Genomic DNA, 21,380 nt, shown 5'->3' with positions numbered 1-21,380 from the left:
TACACCAATTCATTTTGTTTCATGTTAATATGCTCCAAGCTAAACATACCATGTTTTTGGAAAGTAGATTTTACAAGGATCAAAGCTTACAGGAAAAGAGGTGAGCTGAAATGAGGACATTTGTAAAAAGGGAAAAAAGGTTAATATGAAGGGATTAGCTGGAAAAAAAAGATGAAGAATTATAAATTGCCTTGCAATTAGTTATTACAAGGAGGATCTTACCACAGGGTATGATACAAGACGAAACTTATCCTCCCTCAAGTCAGAAGAACCATTCCTCTATTCTGCGCTTACCTTAATATAGTAAAACTAAGAGGCCACATGGTGACGTGCAGTACTCACCAGATAAGCAAGTTCTACCAAACGCCAGGTTATTTAATCAACTGCCATCCATAATAGGAGCGAAAGGACTTCATTGTGAGAGCTTGCTCTGGTTACTGTTACTTTCTTATGGACCAGTCATCATGGGCAAGGCATTTGGAGCGAGCTAATAGCATACCCAAATATCTGGGCATTTGAAACGATCAGGCAACCACATTTCCATCTCATTTTATTTCCATAAAAGTCCTTGGTTTGAGTTCTTTCCACACCATTTTGAAACCTCCCTTCTTTATTGTACTACTACGTTTGCATTTTCTGACAGCTCTTGTCTAGTCACTACTCAACAGGTATTAACAGGTATAAACTGGACAGAAAGCCACTCTACACACAAAAGACATGTACGCACAAATGCACATGTCTAAACACAGATTCATGTGCATGGATTAACACTTAACCAATACAAATAAATTGTCATTGTACAAACACATCGCAGATGTAGGTACACTGGGGGACGCATGAACCAAGAAAGTATGAAAAAAAAGTGACGAGAGATATTTTAGTTCAATTGTTCTTATAAGTGGGTCAGTGATAAAGTACAATGAGCTCCACTATCCTCTCATTCACACCATCTTCGAAAGATTAGATATGAATTTTTACTGAATGGAAACACAGACTACACAAAAGTCACTCAGTCTACTGAATGTTTGGATTTGGATTGCTTTGTAAAGGTGTTCATTCGTACTACAAACATGTAGAGGCAAACGTAGATGTTTCGGAAATGCATCCATCACATTCAGCTAATTTTTTCAAGTATCTGCAAATATTTCGTTAATTTTTTTTTTTTAGTGCTTTAGTGCTACAATTAATCATTGCTAAACTATATTTTATATATTTTTTTGTATATTATTCGTATATTTTCAATGCACATTTTGAAAACACAGCAAGCAACTCTCTAATTAACCTAATGAGCATGTCTCTGGATGGTGGGAGGAGAGAACCCATGCAAGCACATCGAGAACATGCAAACCTCACACACAATACAGAAAGTTCTTGCTGTGAGGCATCAGTGGCAACCAACAAACCACTGTGCCGGCCTTTACGAAAGCATTTATGATGAAACTGATGAAGTTCCAGCTGTCAATTTTCCAGAAAGATTCTAAAAACCCTCTTTTTATGCAAGTGCAAAAGCAACAAAGACCCAAATTAGCAAGCTAGCGAAAATGAGATTTAAACCAACATTCGTGGGGTAGACCAGCTTGGCCCTGATTATGGTGTGTGACCATCTGATCTTATGACAAGATATGCCTGCAAAATTTAGTTGTAACTTATGTGCAATGACAATTGGAGTTCTTAAATCTTAATTTTCATTCTGTAGTTAAATTGACTTAACTTACATTTACATTTAATTGGTTAAACTATGTCACATCACATACAAGTCACAATTATACCATGTCTTACTGGAACACAAAGTTAATATGAGTGACACCTGTTCTTTTCTATGACCACACAATTTATTATGATATGAAAAACGTCTTTAAACCTAAAATTAACTCTACAACCTATACAATGTGCATTGGCAGAGTACAGTGTATACTCCACAATGAACCACACTTGAATGTGTTACCCACAGCAGCTAATCTGTGCTCCAGTGTGGTGCTATAGCCATCCCAATCCAGCTCCTCAGGCTCTGGTTCTGGTCCAGGGTCTGCATGGCTCCCATTGGTTTCTTCAGAGTTATCGGGGAGGGAGTGGCAATGCTGGCTTTGTCTCATTGACATCATCTCAGCGATACTTCCAGTGTACACACTGTCTCTCTTTGCAGACCCCACGTGTTTAGAAATGTAGCAACTTGCCCAACAGTTTTTCCATGCTACTGCAAAGAGGCTTAATCACGTCCCTTTTTCCTCCTTTGACTCTGGTGCAGCTGTTCTGGTTGTTCCAGGTGGGACTGAACAGGAGTAACAGTAGTAATTCACTCCCTGGTGGTGCTCTAGTCTGTACTCCCAGCAGATCCTCTCTCTCACGACACACTCGCAGCTCTGTTCACCTTTCTTTGCCTCCCTCACTCTACTTATTCTGTCAGTCCTCTCTTCTTCTTTTGCTTTTTTCTTCTCTCTAGTGCGCTTTCTCTCTCTCTCTCTCTCTCGATCCACCATTCATCTGTGTTTCATTTGGGGTGTGCTGGTATACTTTCCTGAAATCCAAACATTCCTCCGTAAGTACGTCCAGCCGCTGGTAACCCATCGAAGGTATCCACCTCTTGGTCCACTCTTTCACCACCACAACCGCCTCGCCTCCCTCTGTTCCCTACTATATAGTCTTGTCCTTTAGAAACAGGTGGTTCTCCCCAGTTTCAGGGGTGGGGATTCAAAGGTGTCCCAAAGGGACAGTATATGGTGTAGGGTGTCAAGTCAGAAGAAAAGCCTCTATCGTTGTGCCGGGCTGCCACAGAAATACAGCCCTAAGCTGTACCAGCAAAGCCACAGCACAGAAAGGACAAGAAAACAAGGGCAGTGTTCCAGAGTCAGAACGGCTTTTCTTCTCTCAGTTATAATTGACATGAATGTCTTATGCGCCCACGCCCACATGGTCCCACACAATGCCGTGGTATTCATCTTAGTGAGAACAACAAGGCATATTGTGCTTTAGATTCAAGTGAAGATGTTTCTCTTGAATGACGCCACCCAAAAATACTAGACTAAGCATTTCCCTATCTGAAGTTAACATCAGTTACGGTGACCAGATCTAATTCTGATTGATAATCCCAAGGAAAAGATGTATAGTATAAACAAGAAAAATGCAATGCTCTCATGACATGTATTTCTACTTTACAGTCTTTCAACATGCATTAAAGACTGAAAACTTGTTTTCGATGTAAACAGCAAGGCAGACGTTAATTTGATCGCGGGGTGTTTGTTGAAAAAACTGCAAACCACAGTCAAGTGCCATGATGCATATCAGTACCCCGGAGCAACTCATATTTTAACTTACCATTACAATATCAATAAAAACAGCAATGTGCGTGCTAAAAATATTATTTTTTTCTTGTTTTACAAAAACATTCAAATATGACTTAGGAAATTATGCTATTAAGCTAACAATCTGTAGATGGAGGTATCACAAACTACGTGTTCTACACGACTTTGTTCAATGTACAGAAGCTGGCAGCAAGGTAGACTCTAAACCATGAATTGTGGAAATGCAACCATACATGACCTTTCTAAATTACATACAGTGAAGCTAGAATAACACATAATCTAAAACTGCCCCAAAGTGGACTCAGTTGCATGAGCAAGGATGAGCTCTCCGCCAATGCCACTAAGCTATGAAAGACATGCAGCCGTAAGAAAGAAAAACAGAAGATTTCCGAGAATTCTATTTTATTTAGACAATGTAGTCGTGTGCAGAGAGGCGGCACAGAGAGATCTGTTCATGTTACGCCCACTTGGAGAGTTGGAGAAGCCAGAGACACTAATCTGCATCTCCAGACACTACTCACATCCAACACCAACACTCTCATGTCTGACAAGAGGGCCGCCAGAGAGTCAGAGAAGCCACTAAATCAAACCTCTATTGTATTATTTATTTATTTTTTTAATCATACCAACGCAAAGACTCGGGACACAAGACACACCAGGAAGAATAACCAGTTTCTTGTTTATGTTGTTTTTTTTAAGTCATATTCATCCATTCATTCTATCATATGAACTGCAGTTGATAGTGATTACACAGTTATAAGGTAATGTAAGGACGCGGTTAACGGATGAAAGCATTACAGGAAAGCCCTGCAGTTACACTGATGATCGCCGACTTTGTTTGGGTGCTCTGTGCCAGAAGCAACCCACATTTGTCAAGTGTCTCAAAGGTTCAAACAATTGCCTCCATACAGTATAAAGCCTGGCATTTAACTGCCAGCTGCCTTTTAACATCCTGAAGGTAAGATTGCTAGTGAGTGATAACACCAGAGGGAAGAGGAGGTTGCGGGTTCATCTGCCGGATGTTTTTAACCTAAAATATCTATCACAGGATCTTGTTAAAAACAGGGCTAAGACTCTACAGCCATGCTACCGGCTCTGTGTAACTGTACATTATTTCATAATGGGGCTTCAAAGTAGATGAATGACTATGGCAGTGCCAGTGTGCTGATGTTTAGCATAACTGCAGGTAGGTAGGTAGCAGGTAGAAATACCTGTAATGGGAGGATAGCATTTGCATTGTCTATAATGCAAATCTTTTCCCTAGGATAATTAATAGTCGTTCTAAACTTGTCATAAAGAATTCTAAATAGAGTTCTAAATCTATCATAAAGAATTCTAAATAGAGTTCTAAATCTATCATAAAGAATTCTAAATAGAGTTCTAAATCTGTCATGAAGAGTTCTAAATAGAGTTCTAAATGATGAAGAGTTCTAAATAGAGTTCTAAATCTATCATAAAGAGCTCTAAAAAGAGTTGTAAATCTATCATAAAGAGTTCCAAATAGAGTTCTAAATCTATCATACAGAGTTCTAAAGTTCTCAATATAGTTCTAAATCTATCATAACGAGTTCTAAATAGAGTTCTAAATCGATCATAAAGAGTTCCAAAGAGAGATCTAAATCTATCATGAAGACTGGAACGACATGTATAGTGGTGCACAAAATCATTTTAAAAATGTTCACATTTCTGTACAAAAATTAGTCAAAGGGGGCAGGTGTGGATTTTCACACAAGCAGACTATCAAAGATTATCAAATGAAACAAATTAAATGTTTTGCAGGTTTTTTCAAGAAAATGGGCCAACATTACATATCTGTGAGCTGCAAAAATTAAATGCACCTCAAGTTAACTTTAAGGTCAAGTTCAAGTTGATGTGAGGATATCCAACACTTTTCAGATCTTTAAGTGGTTCTGTACTGAGCAATGGGTTCAATTTTGTGCAAAAAACTGGTCAGCAGTTACCGGAAACGTTTAGTTGCGTGTTATTGCTGTGCAAGGGTTCACATGAGATACTAAAGATAAGGATCCACACTTTAACAGCTTTAACAGCTCCCAAATATGTAAGCGTGATACATTTTCTTGAATAATTTTTATATTTACAGTGCATTATCTTACCTTTAAATAAAAATCTCAAGATACAATACAGCTTACATGACTAAAAACAAAAAGAGAACACACAAGAACACTGTAGCTCAAAGAGAAAATAGGAATAATTGTGACAATAAAACCTAAACCTACACCTAAAACATACCCATCGGTATCTCTCTGTTGCATATGCAATCCATCTAGTAGTCTATACCATAAGTCTGTAGCCAATGAGAATAAAAACTCACCTCAGAGTTTATATCTCCTGACCAATATGTTTATGCATTCATTGGCTTCCTCCTCTTGCCCATGAACATCAAGTCAGTCTTCCATTCCCGAGCTTCTCCTCACCCTCCTGTCTCCTCCCCTCTACAACCTCATTCATCTCTCCCTGCCAGTCTTTTGTCCCGCAGATTGCCTCGGGCCCCAGAAACATCAGAGCCAGTCCAGACTGAAAGTTTTTCCACATGCAGAATTGGGGCATCTGTACAACTCTGCAGGAGCACATTTATTTCCCATTAGTAGTAATTGAGGGATAAACAGAGGATTTTTCTCTGTCAATTTGTACTTGAGATGTTTTGAATGGCAAAAGCAATCAAAATGAGTTTTTCTTGCTGTGGAAATGCTCAAAATCCTAATTTAGTTTTATTGTCTGTGTTTTATTGGTGTTTTTGCACACTGAATATAAGTGGCTGGTGTCTTTCCACCCAATGTTTTTCAAAGTTTCCCCTGAGTGGCACTTTTTTTGCCATGCTAGGAGTACATCTCCACAACTATTAGAGTGACTTCCATGGAATTTAGTAATGACATACAAGGTCCCAAGGATCTAAGCCTACTGGTTTAGTGAAGCGCTAACTCATCCTTTTGTGCTTGTAGTGGAGGTTGTCATTTTTGGTGAAATGAACCCAGCCTGAAACCCCCAGAGTGATTATGAAGGCGTCAGTGGCAAGAAAAACTCCTTTAAACAGGAAGAAACCTTGAGCAGAACTCAGCTCATATGGAGAGACCTATCTGCCTAAGGCCGGCCGGTAAGCTGTAAACCCAATGTAAGACACTGTTGCCAGGTGTGGGTTAAGGACTGATATTTTAGCAATTACACAATGCAGGATCACTAACCTTAATATTTTTTTTAGTTTTCTCTAAGAAGTCTTATGTAGCTGGTTTGCAAATAAATTATTAACACGTTATGAAAAGGTGCTCTCAGATCTGTCATTAGTTCGTCACAATCCTGTTCATAGTGAAACCATCAATTAGCATAATTATTGGCAGGTTTAGTTGTAGCATGTAGCTCTTTAAAGATGGCTCCTGAGGCTCATGGTTATTCTAGTATTTAACAGCCGTCCAAAAGTGTCACGTAAAATATGGCTCCTCATAAACAAAGCTGAAATAAACTGGTGACCACATTATAGACATAAATTGTGACATCAGTTCCAACAGAACTCCACAACCAGTCCATTGCAGTTACCTTGACAAACAGTCGCTTGAATATTAGATGCTGCAAGTCTTCTGACTGGATTTTGAACGATGTAATAATTATATGAATTGCAGTTTGCAGCTGTACGATTGTTGCTTGAACAAATATTAGTTCAAAGCACTGCCTTGTCTAACTATTTCTCAGAGTTGCTAGCACTGCTTTAGATTCTTAGTCATGGTATAAAATCTGTGAATATTATGATATTTCCACCTAACCTGAGTGATATATAACAGCAGGTGTTTAGTACAAAAAATGTTGGATTGGATAACTTGATTTAAATGAAATGGAACTTCTGTGTTGGAGACGATAGTTTTGTGGAAATAAATTCAGTTTTTATGCATTTATAAGCTGTGAACCAAGAGAATGTCAGTCTGTCAGGGCAGTGTTAACCTAACAAGGCAAAAGACCATTAAGGTTGATTAACAAGGAGGAATTTATTGGCCCCTGGATGAAAGATGTCTGAGGTGTCCCTCCAACTTCAGAAAATGATGGGGGTAATGAGGAACAGGACAAGCTCCTCCTGGAAAACTGGGAGGTTTCTTTACAGGCAGCAGCAGCAGCAGTAGCAGCACTAAATAGCCCTGACAAGGGGTCACATTTCTCGCTGCAGTCAAATAAGGAGGCCTCCCAGATATGAATTATACCGTCTGATCTGCCTCCTCCACAGATTAATATCATTATTTATGGTTGGCTAATCTAAGCAGTAGAGACAAAACATGGTGGGGGCCAGTGCGCACCTGACGATTTTGATAAAAATGAGGGTTCTCTGCAAAAGAAGTCGAGGTGCATTGCTTCTGATAATATAAAAGACAATCTGGAATAAAGTGAAAAAACAGTTACTATGGCAATAAACCCCATTTGACCCATAGCAAAGAAAAAAAAAGGTTTCTGGCAGTAGTGCTTAGCTCGAGTCATCAAATAAAGCGAGTGCAGCTGATACCTAATAAAGGTCACTGTAGTCAAAGGCACAGACACAGACGAAGATGAAGAGTGACACATGAATTTGTCATATCCAGACGGCAGTAAAAGACGAGAAAGAGAGACACAGCCCAGCTCCTTGAAGCGGTTCAAGATGTGTCTGAAGAGTCTGCTAAGGCAATCTGCATGGGGAACCCCCGGAGCACGTTCCACAAACAACAGCAGTGCCGCTCCACACGTTCACACTAAATGCTTTCCCTCCAGGAGAGGTTCACTTTGTCACAAAACAGATCCTGACCAAAGAAGTTATCTTGAAGCTCTTAGAGTCTCAAAATAAAGGATTCCTATTTTTACTGCTATATTGCACTATACTCATCCGATCCTCTACTGCCGCTTATCCTCACTAAGGTCGCAGGGATTGCAGGAGCCTATCCCAGTTGTCATCTGGAAAGAGGTGGGGTACACCCTGGACAGTAGGGATGTGTGTACCAATCCAGAACTATCAATACTCCCAGTCTACATGTGTTTTTTACAATCAATCTTCACGTCAAAATATCAATATCAAGTCTACTGTCACAAGAAATATTAGACTTTTATGACACCAAATCTGTGAAGAATTCCAAAAAAGTAAGAAGCGTGAGAGAAGACGAGGGAAGGGAAACGTTTCTTTAAAAAAAAAAAATTATAAGTGGGAAAAGACAGAGAATGTAGAATGTGACTTTGTTTGTTCAAGTTCTGTCAAGTTCTAGCCTGAAGACCACTCTGTGTGGTCCAAAAGGAATTATAACTTAGTCAGAGCAACTGTTTTACTGTGATTTCCTCATATTTTCAGTTGAATTGTTGATTTGTACAGATTGTCTTTAATTGATCTGATTAGATAGAAGTCTGTTATTTGTCAGGTTGTTTAATTCTTATACACTGTTCATAATCATGTTCACAAATGCACATTGCAAAAGTCATTGTTTTCGTATACACAAGTAGACTTCTAAAAGTATCGATATTGGTATTGGGATATTAGCCTTGGTATTACTTGGTATTGGATTGAAAGGACATAGGGTCACATCAAACTCCGCCTAAAAGGACTCGAACCACGAACCTCTCATCAGTGATAACCACCAATATAATGCGCCGCTCTATTGCAAAAATATGTGCAGGATTTCAAGTTCATTTCAAAGAAAAAAATCCATCCAGTCCACCTGGTGTTTCTGATCAACGTAAAGATCGAGTCATCAGGCATTTGTCATTTATGGTAGTATATGATGGCACAATCAAGGGAGCTTTCTGAGGACCTCAGAGAAACAGTACTTGCAGCACACCAGACTGGAAAACATTACAAAACCAACTCTAAAGAATCTGGAATAATGTTAATGTCTGTGAATCCACCCACAGGAGAACACTGAACAATCATGGTTCATGGTGTGTATGGCAGAGTAGCAAGGAAAAGTTACAGCTCTGCAAAAACAACATTTCTCACCAATCACATAAGCCATGAGGAAACCATCTCAGAACTGAAGTGAGGCTTAAATTCCTCCCAGATGATATAGACGACGGATCAGCAGTTACCGAAAATGTGTATTTGCTTCACAAGGGGGTCAAACCGCATACTTTAACAGCTCTGTTTGACCTTTGCTCTTAGCCTGCTAGATGCTAGGCTAAGTTCAATTGCTAGTCGCTAACTATCTCTGTTTAAGACATTGAAAATGGGTTTTTCAAAACGTTTTTTTTTTTCATAAGGACAGCAACCGGTTGTAAAAACACCTGAATCAACTTTTTTCACACTGTGAGCAGTCTTTTGGTGTACGGTCATTTAAAAATATAGGTTAGAGCAGCTTGACTGTGTTATTTTAATGCATAAACAGTTGTTTTGCCATCGGTCTGGACCATATTTTAGGGCGCTCGCACGATGACACGCGCACTGCGTTTATGGATGGAACACTTTTGAACAAGAATGTGGTGTGGATTTCTCACAATAAAACTTGTGGCAACACTTCCTCTCCGCAGAATGGGATGTGCCACTGGAACAGTCCTCGCAGTAAACCAGTCAGTCACAGAGCGAGCCTAAGGCCAGGAAACAGCATGGTGCCTCACAGCGCTGTGATAGCAGTCTGAGGAAAAAACCCACTCTGTAGTTGCTCTCTCAATAAAATGATCAGCTGGAAAATGGTCAACACAGCAGTTAGAACCCACAGCATTAAAACGAGCCCCAACGCAGAGACTACCGTGGTGGCTGCATCTCTCCCCCTCTCTCTCTCTCTCTCTCTCTCTCTCTCAGCTAGGGTATCATTATCCACTTAATTTCATCCAGACGGGATTTGGTATAATGACCCACTCAAAATCCCTTATCGAGCAGAAATTCAAATTTAATCAGAGATGATGTGAAGTATCAAGTTAGTGAAACAAAAGAGGCTTGATCTTAACAAAGGGAAAAGGCAAAGGAAACAATAGAGAGAAACAAGGAGCGAGTCAGAGCAGAGACTTACAGCGTGGTATTTAGTGGCCACCTCATTCTTTTCCTCGTTAAGCTGGGCGTTCTTCTGCTCTAGCTCGCGGACCTTGGACAGGAGCCGGTCACTCTGCTCTAAGGCTTTCCTCAGCTCCTCTCTCTCCCTCATCCCTGCCTCCTCTGCGTGAATGTGCTGCTGTGACACAGAGAGCCGGCCTGCTACAGCACTCTCTCACACAGGTTTCACACACACATATATCCAGCAAGGCTTGATATTTCAGCTTGGCTGCCTGTTTTTTCTTTTTCTTTTTTTTTTTTTGACTCTCGCTCACTTTTGTCCACAAAGCCCCAATATTAGTCTCCCTCTCTCCCCCGAATACATCTGACACGCATGCAAAAAGAAAAGGCACATGTATGTATGAACACTGACGTGTGCCCACATTTCTGGCCTCCTGCTGGCTCTCTTTCACTGCAACAATAATAAAAGTTCCTCCTGTGCTGCTGCACCACTACACCACAGTGCTGTGGGATCACAGAGGAAGGTAAGGAAGCGCAAGAAGTCAGAAAGAAGTTTGCCACAGTAGTATATAAACTTAGGCTCAGGTTACTGGGAACTCTGTATGTCCTACTGGTAGGGCTGGGTCACATTTATGCTTCTCAAAATTCTTACTCAAATGCGTGCTACAGTGACAAAAACAACTCGGTTAAGGTAAGTGAGGCATCGAGGTCATGATCGAATACTGAAATATTAGCACACTGGCTTCTGTACTTTCTTTTGTGCGATTGTTCAACACACACTGGCGGCTCCTGCCAAACCTCTCAGTGAGGGCAACTGTTCATCTCAACATTGCATTGAATGTTTAGTTTTTGCTGTCCAATTCGGGAATAATTCTATTAAAAGGATCATACTCAGTTATTGTTTATTGTTGGACCTTGACGAATTGACATTTCAGTGAAAGCAGGTATGTTCCTGATGATGGTAGGTTAGGTAATGGTTAGGATGAGCCCCACTGGAAGTCATTCAAATAATACTGCGGATTCAACAGGCTGGCACTTCCTAGTAGCTCGGACTTCACAGATACAACTTTGAAGTATGGCGGCCGAGTAATGCTTTCTGGAATACCTGGCTGTCTCAAGGCCACACAAGTTACCTCCCAATGCATCCTCAATAAAAGGAGTGGGAGAAGAACAGATCTGGGTATTTGGAACTGGAACAGTTCTTGATGATGTTTCACAAGAAAAAACACAAATACATACAAGACCACACTGAGAGAGGCTCCATGAGAATGGAAAATGGTTTCAGTGCACAGACATAATGAAACTACCCACAGGGTCTGAACAGCAGTAGTCCACACAGCTGAACACAGCTACAAGATGATTAGACGATATTCACAGGCACAGGGACAATTTAATGGGTTGTTGCAGATCACCCAAATGGAGAAACCGGCGTCTTCTTTCAATTTTATATTGAAATAACCCAAAGGTGCGAGCCACTAACACATCTTAATCCAAGTCATTGAAAATGAAAAGAAAAACAGATTAGTGCAGGAATCATTTTCTGTCATGGTATCCGGAGTTATCTGGAGAACTAGGAAGCTGATGTTCTGGTTTCGTGCTGACACCTGGGGCAATCTCTAGCAATATGAATAATACACTGATTGCAACACGCTGGCAAATGATTTTGTTATTGCCTTTCAACCATGATATCTTCCTGTGCCAGGAAGCCTGCAGCTTTTGTACATGAAATAACCTGGCAGAAAGAAGTCACTGTAAAATGTCGTTAGAAAGTCCCGAACGCACTGCCACGGCCTCTTTTAGGAGAGCATAAGGAATGCTTTGCAGTTGCAGTTGGGTATCTTGCTTCAAATCTTAAGACCTTTTCTAGTCCCTTAATCTTTTCCAGTTCCTTAGTGCAACAGCCCAGGTAAGCCAGATGTGCAGAGGAATTTGATGCAGCTTTTTCAAGATCCAAAACCACTCACAAAACCTGGGTTACACTTTTGTCTTCCAGTTCTGCCTTATTAGCCATATGGTACATTACGGTTAATTAAATAGCTTCAAACACTTGATTAGGCTGTTGTAATTACTCATATTGTGTAACTGTCAGACAGAATCACAACACTATCATAGAGAAGCAGAGACTGATTTCCATCTTTGCTTAATTATGATCTAAACTGCAGATCCCCTCCAGTCAGTGGATTTATCAGCATCAACATATTTCTGCCCCAGTGCCCTTCTAGTCCTTTTCAGCTATGTAAGAAACATTTGTTTAAACTGCGTAAGAACCCTTTAGCATAAAGTTTATATTTTGCTTAGGGAACTGTCTCAGTAGTCTTGGTGCGGTTAACTCCACCACTCGGGTACCTCACATTATTTAGAGCAAACACTTGGAATTGTAAACACTCTTTCACCCAGAACTGAACACTACGTGGTACAGCAGCCAAAGGTCAAAGGAGTTCAGGAGCTCATCTGATCAGAGACAGACAGCAAGGTAAAGAGGTTCTCTGGTATACGGGCTACGCGTTAGTCAAGAGGAGACTGAATTCGACTTCTTCTCCCACAAAAAGCCAGACTCTGAACAGACGTCAACCGGTGATAGCCCAGTGTAAACACATAATGCTCCATACACGCTGAGACATAAACTGCAGCTTAAGTTTGACAACTGAGCTCACTCGCTAGGCCTCCTATTGAAACAGTAGGTCGTCATTGTATAAAATAAGAAAGAAGGGAAGTATTACATTCTTAGTGTAACTAATGCAAGATTTTGCAATCTTTTTCAAAGATATCAAAGAGCAAAAAAATCTAAAGGCAACTAGTGTCTGGTCTGGTCTACATGGGTGGTACATGTCTAAGTAACATCCACATGAATGAACGCAAGGTCCAAAAGTTTCCCAGCAGAACATTGAACAAGATGGCCAATGCTATGTACTTCTCCTGTCAGTGGTCATAATGTTGTGGCTGATCTCTCAACTTACTGACTAGAAATGTCAATAAAATTTTTGTGATAGTAGTTGTAATGCACAGTGACTGGGTTCAACCAGAAAGGACCAGCAGCATTTAACATTTGAAGCTGCTCTTGTAAACATTAATAAGAGTGGTCAGGTAATTGACAGAGGTGGGACAAAGTCATGGTTTCAGAAGCCTCAAGTCTTCCACGTAAGACCCAAGTCAAGACAAGACCCAAGCCTTGCTGCGCTCTTCACCAATGCAATTCCATTACCCGGAATTTCGGTCATTTTTCATGCATGCATTTCCATTTCTTGCCAATGTCAATCAGTCTTCTTTTATCATCTCCCAACACATAGCAAGATTCTACAAGTAGAACTGGATTTGGTTCCAAGAACAAGTGCCAAAAGTGGATCTGGAAAAACAGATTTTCCACCGTGTGATCTGAAGAAGAGGCGGTTTAAAAGGGAAAGCGGTGCGTTGCACACACGCATGAAAAGAGAGACCTGTTGCTGCTTGAGTGGCGGTATCTGGAAAAGAGCTGTCATTATCTCAGCTCTGTGAGCCCGAACAGCTAGCTCTACCTCTCAAACCTGACAAACTGTGCAGTTTGTCAGCGGGGAAATTAGACAGGGAAATGTGGTATTATCTTTTCCTAAGTGTGCGCCGTTAATTGCCACGTTGTCCAAATAAGATTTAGGACATGTGTGCGTTAACCGCCACGAGGATTTCCCTCCTGACACACCTGAACTTCCTTTGCCTGTAGTCAGCTTGAGCACACAATGCATTTACCTGTCACTGCAGGACTTTCTGTCGCACTCAACATCAATCTGTTGGCTGACGCCAGAAGAAGCAGCGGAAGACATATGTGACACATCAATGGTTCACCTTTAGCATGATCACAGAGCTCAATCTTTTAAGCCGGCGCTATTGTTGACAACGTACAGATTAAATGCTCTCTTTGTCACAGTGCAACCCCTCTCTCCGTGATGAATGCGGGTTGCACTTGAGCAAACTTTTCATGTTTTGACTTGAAGCTCAGAGGTGTTTCTGCCCTTCTCATCCCTGCAAAACAAACTTTCCAACTGTCCATCCGATTCACAGCTCTGTAAAAAATGTTTGGAGGCCCTCATTGTCTTTACACATTTGTCCCAGACAATGGCAAAGCAACGGCCTGTTCCTCTTCACATTCCTAGTCTAAGTAAAACGAACTGGAATATTGATCCCACGATCTCCGTTCCCCTCTGTTATTTGAACAGCTGTTCACCCATCTCGATGCCTACTTGCACCTGTGGGAAGTTCGGATCCTGCTGTACGCACCCTACTCATTTTCACAGTGAAAGTTCAGACATGTAACAAACCAAACTACTTCAGATAAAAGAAAGGCAACATCATGAAAGGTCTGGATCCCGCATCAAAGTCTTGGCCTCGTAAATCGTAGTTTTATTGAGCTGTTAAGGTGGAAATTATCTCATTGGGTAATACGTGCAGAGTGACAGATTTTCCAGTATGATTTAATGCACTATTGACTTTAGACAGCAGAATACAACTGATGAGCAGTGTAGGGACAGGGAAAAATGGCCTTCAATTGGGTCATTTAAGACTCTAAACCAAAAATACTGTTCATGTGAAGGTGGCTTTATTACGTTAAACTGCTATTGTTTTTATCTTTTTCTATATTTTTTGTATATCTGTACATCCATCATAACCAAACTGAAGATGTTATTTAGATCCTGATTTATCTGAAAAAGCACGGTTATAGTCTGACACACATTTGTTTTGGTATCTTTCACAGAATCAACATATTCTGTTCTTAACCTTTATTTGACCACAAAATCCCATTGAGATTAATAATCTCCTTTACAAGACAGACCTGGCCAAAGTAGCAGCTTTACAAAGTCGAAAGCGATATAAAACAGGCACGTAATAGATAAATAAAACAGTAACAGATGAAAACAATAAATCAGGGTGACAGCTCTTCAAGAAGAGTGGCCTCTCAAGAGAAACAGTGACATTCCTCCTTCACTGCATTCTTGTTAGCTGTATCAGCGAGACGGTTGCGAGCGTCGCTGTCTTCGGCTGCTGCGCTCTCGCCCTCTCCGCATGCTAGCGTTGCAGCAGCAGCTGTAACAGCCGCTAGCCCACTATTTAGCAAACGTTGGTGAGATTACACACTGTGTTGTTGCGCTCCCTCTCTCGTGTTATTCGGTTGGCAACGTGCATCCCTGAACTGAAGCAGAGCTTCTGAGGGAGCGCTGAAGGGATGGGCGTGTCAGTTTGGCCCTGGAGCGCAATTATCAACTGCTGTGTTCTGTTTCGCAGGAATGGCTGACTCCACTTTTAATTTGGACAGTGTTGCTTCCAGCTTCTCACTGCGTGACGAAAAGGACTGTCATTATCTGTCAAAAGTGGAGAGGCTACAGTGTTGCTGTCGTGTATATGCGCATGGTGCACATTTGCGCGTCACTTTCCTCGCCTGTGGCTAGCACAGATCGGACTGTTACTGTGGGACCAGGCTTTCGGATGCTCCACATAAATCACTGCGTGCAGCCTCTTGGCTTCTGTTCTCTTACCACTCTGCGTTGTTGCAGGTGAACAGTGTTAGTTAGTGTAAACTGCTCCCAGATGAATGGACCCCGCGGTGAAGCCTGGCCTCTGGCTGAACTCTGGATGCAGGTCACAGAGGAAGGCACGGGCAGCCTTTGATCAGTGAAGCACCTCACAGCTCACTTACACTCATGTGGTCGACTGACTGCAGGTTGGGTAGAACCAAACCAGCTTATAAATTATATCAATGACATGATTGTTGTCATGTAATTACACCGGAGAGATAGATGTTGATATTATTAATACCGTGCATGGGGTCCAGCTGATTGAAATGCCTGACATAGCTGGGCCACAGGACAGGATTATAGACAACACTGACTGTACGTTGAACTGAACGGACCCAAACATAGTATTATCTGGAGCACGGTAAGATTCCTTTCAAGTTAGCACCATTCAAGATGAAGCACGCGCAGAGGCACGACATATTCTGTGACACCCCAGTGACCCACATGAAGAATCATCAAGGAAGGCAACCACACAGCTTTTGTGTCTTTGTTGTCGGGCCCAGCTGTGTGTGCTGCACGTGTGTGCGGGTGTGAAAATACAGAGAGAGACGGAAACAAGAACTCACACCATGATCCATGCTGAAGAATCCATCATGGTCTAAGTCAAGCAGTCATATTTCATCAGTGATGCAAAAGCATTCGCTACGCATTGATCATCAATACGTGTGCTATTAGGTCAAATGACACATGAATGTGTGGGCCTGCAACACATTTAAGAGGGGTTATCAGTGTCATGTCAAATTTTTTACCACATGGAATCAGATCTCTATATAGGGATGATTTTGAAAGCTAAACCAATATATAGAAAAAGAATGATAATGCTACGCCACTACAGTATTTTTAGACAGGCTGCCACTGTAAACAGTTCATTTCTACAGTACCCTCCATGGTGTAAAGTGTGTAAGCAAATGCCAATTTTCATTTTTTTCATGTGCTGGAACTGCGGAACAATCAAATCAAATAGGCAACATGCTAACTAGCAATTCAGTTTCTCTCCTGTGCGGACTGTGCATTCGCAGGGGAAAACAGAGGGTTAGCAGTAAACAACATGTCCCTGGCAGCAGAGCGAGCAAGGGAGCGGCTCTGGCTAAGGAGGAAACATGCCAGATGGGGAGCACGCTAAAGGTAAGGCTAGCTGAGTAGTTTTAGTAGTTGTGTGGTACAGTCTGAGTCTAAGGCATGCGTTTTTTTTTTTATCTTTCGTTTTGGGTTGATCTGCATATTCGGGGCAAACTGTAAGACTGCTTGGTAGTTTGATTTTGTGAAGGGAGGTACCCACTTGAAAATCCCAATGTTGGCTAGGCTAGTTAGCTGGTGTTTTCTTATAGTCAGCTAGTTGGTAGCCGACTATAAGCCTGTCTGCTGGTCTGTTTTCAGTTGGACTGGGCTTCTAAATGTGTTTTGCCTGGGATCTTGGCACAAGGGATTGCAACATCATATCCTGTGTAATAATAAATGTTAGTCGTCAAAATGTGTAAATATTGGCACTGTAAATAGATTAAGTTTGTTTAATTGCGATTAATTGCATCATTTCCGTAGTTACACATGTTGGCGCAAGATTAATACAAATTAATCACACACATAAAAAAGTGTTTTAAATGTGCCTGGAAGGAATTCAATTTTTTATCAATTATAGCAACATGTCATGGTTCTATTAACCTGGCAGGACAGAACTTGCCATTCAAAAGAACTGTGTCTTTACCAATTTCCGCTCCATTGTTCCTCCTTGCTACTTGCCGAATTGTTTCTTCTTGGCAGGTTTTTGGCAGTTTTGATGCTACAGGGCTGGTTAATGCCCTGGCTTCAAAGGGTGAAATTACGTACTATGTTCGCACTCCAGAGGCTGCATTCCACAGCATTACTGCTTCTTGGGTGTCACAAGAGATTTGCATTAAGATGCTATTAACGCGACCCAAGTAAATATAAATTGTTAAAAATAAACTACTTTGGCAAACATTGTGCCAATGCACAACATAGCAATTATCATGTTATTTTGCAAAAATGATTAAAGTCAGGGGAAGCAGCACGCCAGGAAGGTAGCCAGGGTAGCAATTTGGCAAAAAAGCAAAAAAACAGGCGGAAGTGCAAAAAAACTGCAGTTCATTCAATCTCCAAAGACCCCCATGTTAAAAAAACTTGAACCCAACTTTACAGCCTGGTACAAAAATCTTTTGGTGTCAGCAGTTTATTTCATGATTCATGACAACTGTATGAGCTGTGAATTTTTCTAGTGGGCTAGTGGTGTTTATTTTTTATTAATGTTTAAAATTTCACATAATTAACGGTGTTCGCGCTTTGAGTGACAGGCGGTAGCCTGAGCTAACAGGTAGCGGAGAGTTGGGTGGACGAGTCTTAACATCCAGGCTGCTTTAGCTACGGCCAAACCTGAGCCCCCCGTGTCCATATTTGGAGTATCCGAGTGTGGGCGGAGTAAAGCTCACAACATGGCAACTGCGGGCTCTGCCCAATTTGGGCTTCATCTTCGAGGTTCAGAATGGGTTTGTATGTACAGTTAATGCAAAAAATACGATCAGATCTGTGTTTGTTATATTCTTAACTGTAATTGTAGGTGGCCTCATATGGAGGCACAGTGCTTATCTCTCAACTATGGCTGTGATAAAGTTATCTTCGACCCATCAAGAAATTAATCTCCTTGGGTTGGACGCTAGGGGGCATAATCCTAGGTTATACAGAATTCCAAAGCCCATTTTGCTTGTTATTGGTTGAATAAACCATTCATAACACTACAAGAAATAGAGTAGAAGTCTTCAAACTAACATAGCCTGAGATAGAACTGTTCAAAGATGCCTTGCTTAGCACAGAAATATTGGTTGCAAACCTACCTGTGCTTCTAAAACTCATTGATATACTGTACATAGATGTGTAAAAAATACGTTCAAACAGAATACGTGCAGTTAATGTAGGAACTCTTTTCCCCTGTTTCAAGTCTGTACATTATGCTAGGCCGTTGCCTCCCGCCTCCAGCTGAATACGAAACAGACACACAAAGAGTGGTATTGATCTTTTTATGTAAACCTTTGCAAATGTCAAACTATGCTTGTAACCATCACAAAGTCTTCAAAGGGCTTGCAATCTGTGCACAAGAAAATGAAATTCACTGTGTCTGCAGGCACCTTGATGCTTCTCTATGTTTGCATTCCTGTGCGTGTGTGTGCGTGAGTGTGTGCGTACACCATGTGTCTCAAATGATCCCGTACTCTATGACGCCCCCTGCTGAACTAAATAGCTCTTTTTCTGGAGGTGTGGGCCTGCAACAAGGAGCAGCCCTGACAACATGCCGGGGAGCACAGTGACAGACAGACAACTGGCTCACAGACACAAAGATTAGAGAAGGAGTGAGTGAAGGAGAAAGTAAAAGTATTGCCAGAGGAAGAGAGGCAGGTTTCTTACATGTGCCAGGGTTCTGACGGTGGGTCTGTACTGGTGGAAGTCAGTCTGGATCACACACACTCTCTTCTCCATCCTCACAGCTCACAGCCGCCCATGCTGTCTTCACCCGAGCGGGCTCTGGGGAGGAAGTGGAGCATGTGCGTGTGCTCTCTTGAAGATGTGGGAGTGTGGGTGAGAGTGTGCTACGTCTGCTACCTGACCCTGAGAGGTAGCAGGAGGGAGGGAGGGAGGGAGGGAGGGAGGTGACGAGCAATAAGAAAACACGAGCAAGCTTAAACACCCCCCGCCAGTCCACCTCCCATCCCCACACACGCACACACTTCTCCTCCCTCCTCCCTGCCTTAAGCCACGGCGCCTTCTGACAGCCGTTCAGTGCAGGCCGACAGGCTGCCAGCTTCAAACACAATATGCAACAGCTCACCTTAAAAAAAAAAAAGTATTCCCTTTGTAAAGAGATAGCACTCTGAAGCAGTCAAATTTGCCAGCATGACATATTTTCTACTTGAGTAAACACACGTCTGGTGTCGCCTGTCTTTAAGCATAAAAAGTAACTTAAAATGCAAACAAAATTTCTTCACTGGAAAATGCTTTTTCCTCTTTAAAAGCAACACCATTCCCAGTAAAAGTTGAGTCTTTGCATCACAAATGTACTCATCTAATCAGAAAAATCAAGCTCCGTTATTTCGGAGCTTAAAAGTTCAGTGTGTGGGATTTGAGGAAACCTGAAACCTTAGTATTGTGTTGATGTTTTCATCTATATGGCCCACCATGCTGGAGTAACCATGTATCTACAGTAGACCAGAAAAGACAAACCCTGTACTGCATGTTTATGCATTGAAGTCGTGGCCACCAATGCTCCCAGATACATCAGATGGTTTCCAGACAAAAAGCTGTTCAAAAACCATAGAAACAGACACAAAACTGCCCAGAATATTAGATCGATATTTTGTTTAGCACTTACCATGCAAATCGGCTCCTTTAGCACAGCCAAAGACCAGCAATCATTTAGAAACAAACTGCAACAGCAAAGCACCACAAGTCACATCTAGCTACTCTATCCACTACGAAGCCAAAGGAAGTAGAGCTCCCCCTGGTGACTGGCTGCAGTATAGCTCCATCCCCTTGTGGTTAGTGGATGGGACTTGGGCCAAACCAAAACACAGAGGTACACATCAAATGAAATTTAATTTTAGTTTGGCACTACAGAAACAGGATGCCAAATGAAGCAGAAAAAAATAAGTACAGTGCATAATCCAAGGTTTCTTTGTAACTGGTGGAGGTAGGGCAGTTTATTGAACAAAATTAAATCAACTAAATGAAAAGTGAGTCATGAGTCTGGAGGAAGTGTGGGCAGGGCATGGAAAATGCGTCTCCATGTGGCTCCACTCTAAGACCGGAGTCTATCTCCAAACTCACAAGATGGAGCCACCCAAGGAGAATAATGTCAGTTTGGCCAGTGCAAGGAAGTGGGGATACGTTGTGCATATTTATATACAGTCTATGCTCCAACAACTGTGAATTTAGCCTAAGGAGAGATTTTTAAATTTTTTTTTTACTTGGGGGCACGTGGGCTGTTTAAGGATAATCTACCATGATTCATAAGCAAATATCCTGCATAGTTCATAGACTGTAATACACAATTGTAAAATAATAATAACGATAAATTAAGTGATGAAGCGATTACCAGGCGTGGTTAGGGTGCTCCTATTTCACCTGACAACGACAACTACTATTTTCTGATTGGCTGATTGGTCGCTGATATTTACGGATTGGTCTGATTGAAGCAGAGCAGCCTTCCTTCACCTCATCTGTTCATAGATTACCAATCTCTTCTATGTGAGTGGCGAGTTTTGTAATTTTTCCTGCGTGACAAATGTCATGTGTGGCGTGTGCATGAGACTTGAGAGCCCTGCTACTGAATTACAAATGAACTTCAATGGCTTCCAGTTTTTCGGAACTTGTGAAGTCTTAGCTTTCCACAAAATTTTGATTTATATGGTAAAAATAATTAAAAAAAAAAAAAATCTCCAACACTAAATTACAACATAATAACACACCATCCAAAAGGAACTTTAATGGACTCACATTTTTAGAAGAAGTGAGCGAACATGTTGCAACTGAAATCTAAGGGGTTCACTATTCATGTCTTGAATACCACTAGTGTGGAGGCTCATGAATGTTTCTTGTGGACAT

The 21,380-nt window shown here is 41.4% G+C and overlaps 1 protein-coding gene across 3 annotated transcripts in view; it reads right to left on the bottom strand.

Annotated features, from left to right (window-relative positions):
- LOC125022421 (myosin-16) overlaps positions 1-19,360 on the bottom strand; it is a 49,784-nt gene extending 30,424 nt beyond the window's left edge. The window contains exon 1 of one of the 3 annotated variants that reach the window (XM_047609055.1): positions 19,188-19,360. In XM_047609055.1, coding sequence (XP_047465011.1) covers positions 19,188-19,259 — 72 coding nt within the window. In that variant the 5' untranslated portion in view covers positions 19,260-19,360. Of the gene's footprint in view, positions 1-1,949; positions 2,776-10,255; positions 10,625-19,187 lie in introns of those variants that run through there. The other 2 variants (XM_047609054.1, XM_047609053.1) reach the window with 2 other exon arrangements.
- Positions 19,361-21,380: the final 2,020 nt, after the last annotated feature.

Source organism: Mugil cephalus, chromosome 16 (genome assembly GCF_022458985.1).
Source record: "Mugil cephalus isolate CIBA_MC_2020 chromosome 16, CIBA_Mcephalus_1.1, whole genome shotgun sequence".
In the NCBI taxonomy this organism is placed as follows: Eukaryota; Metazoa; Chordata; class Actinopteri; order Mugiliformes; family Mugilidae; genus Mugil; species Mugil cephalus.
This window is presented reverse-complemented; position numbering and strand designations above follow the sequence as displayed.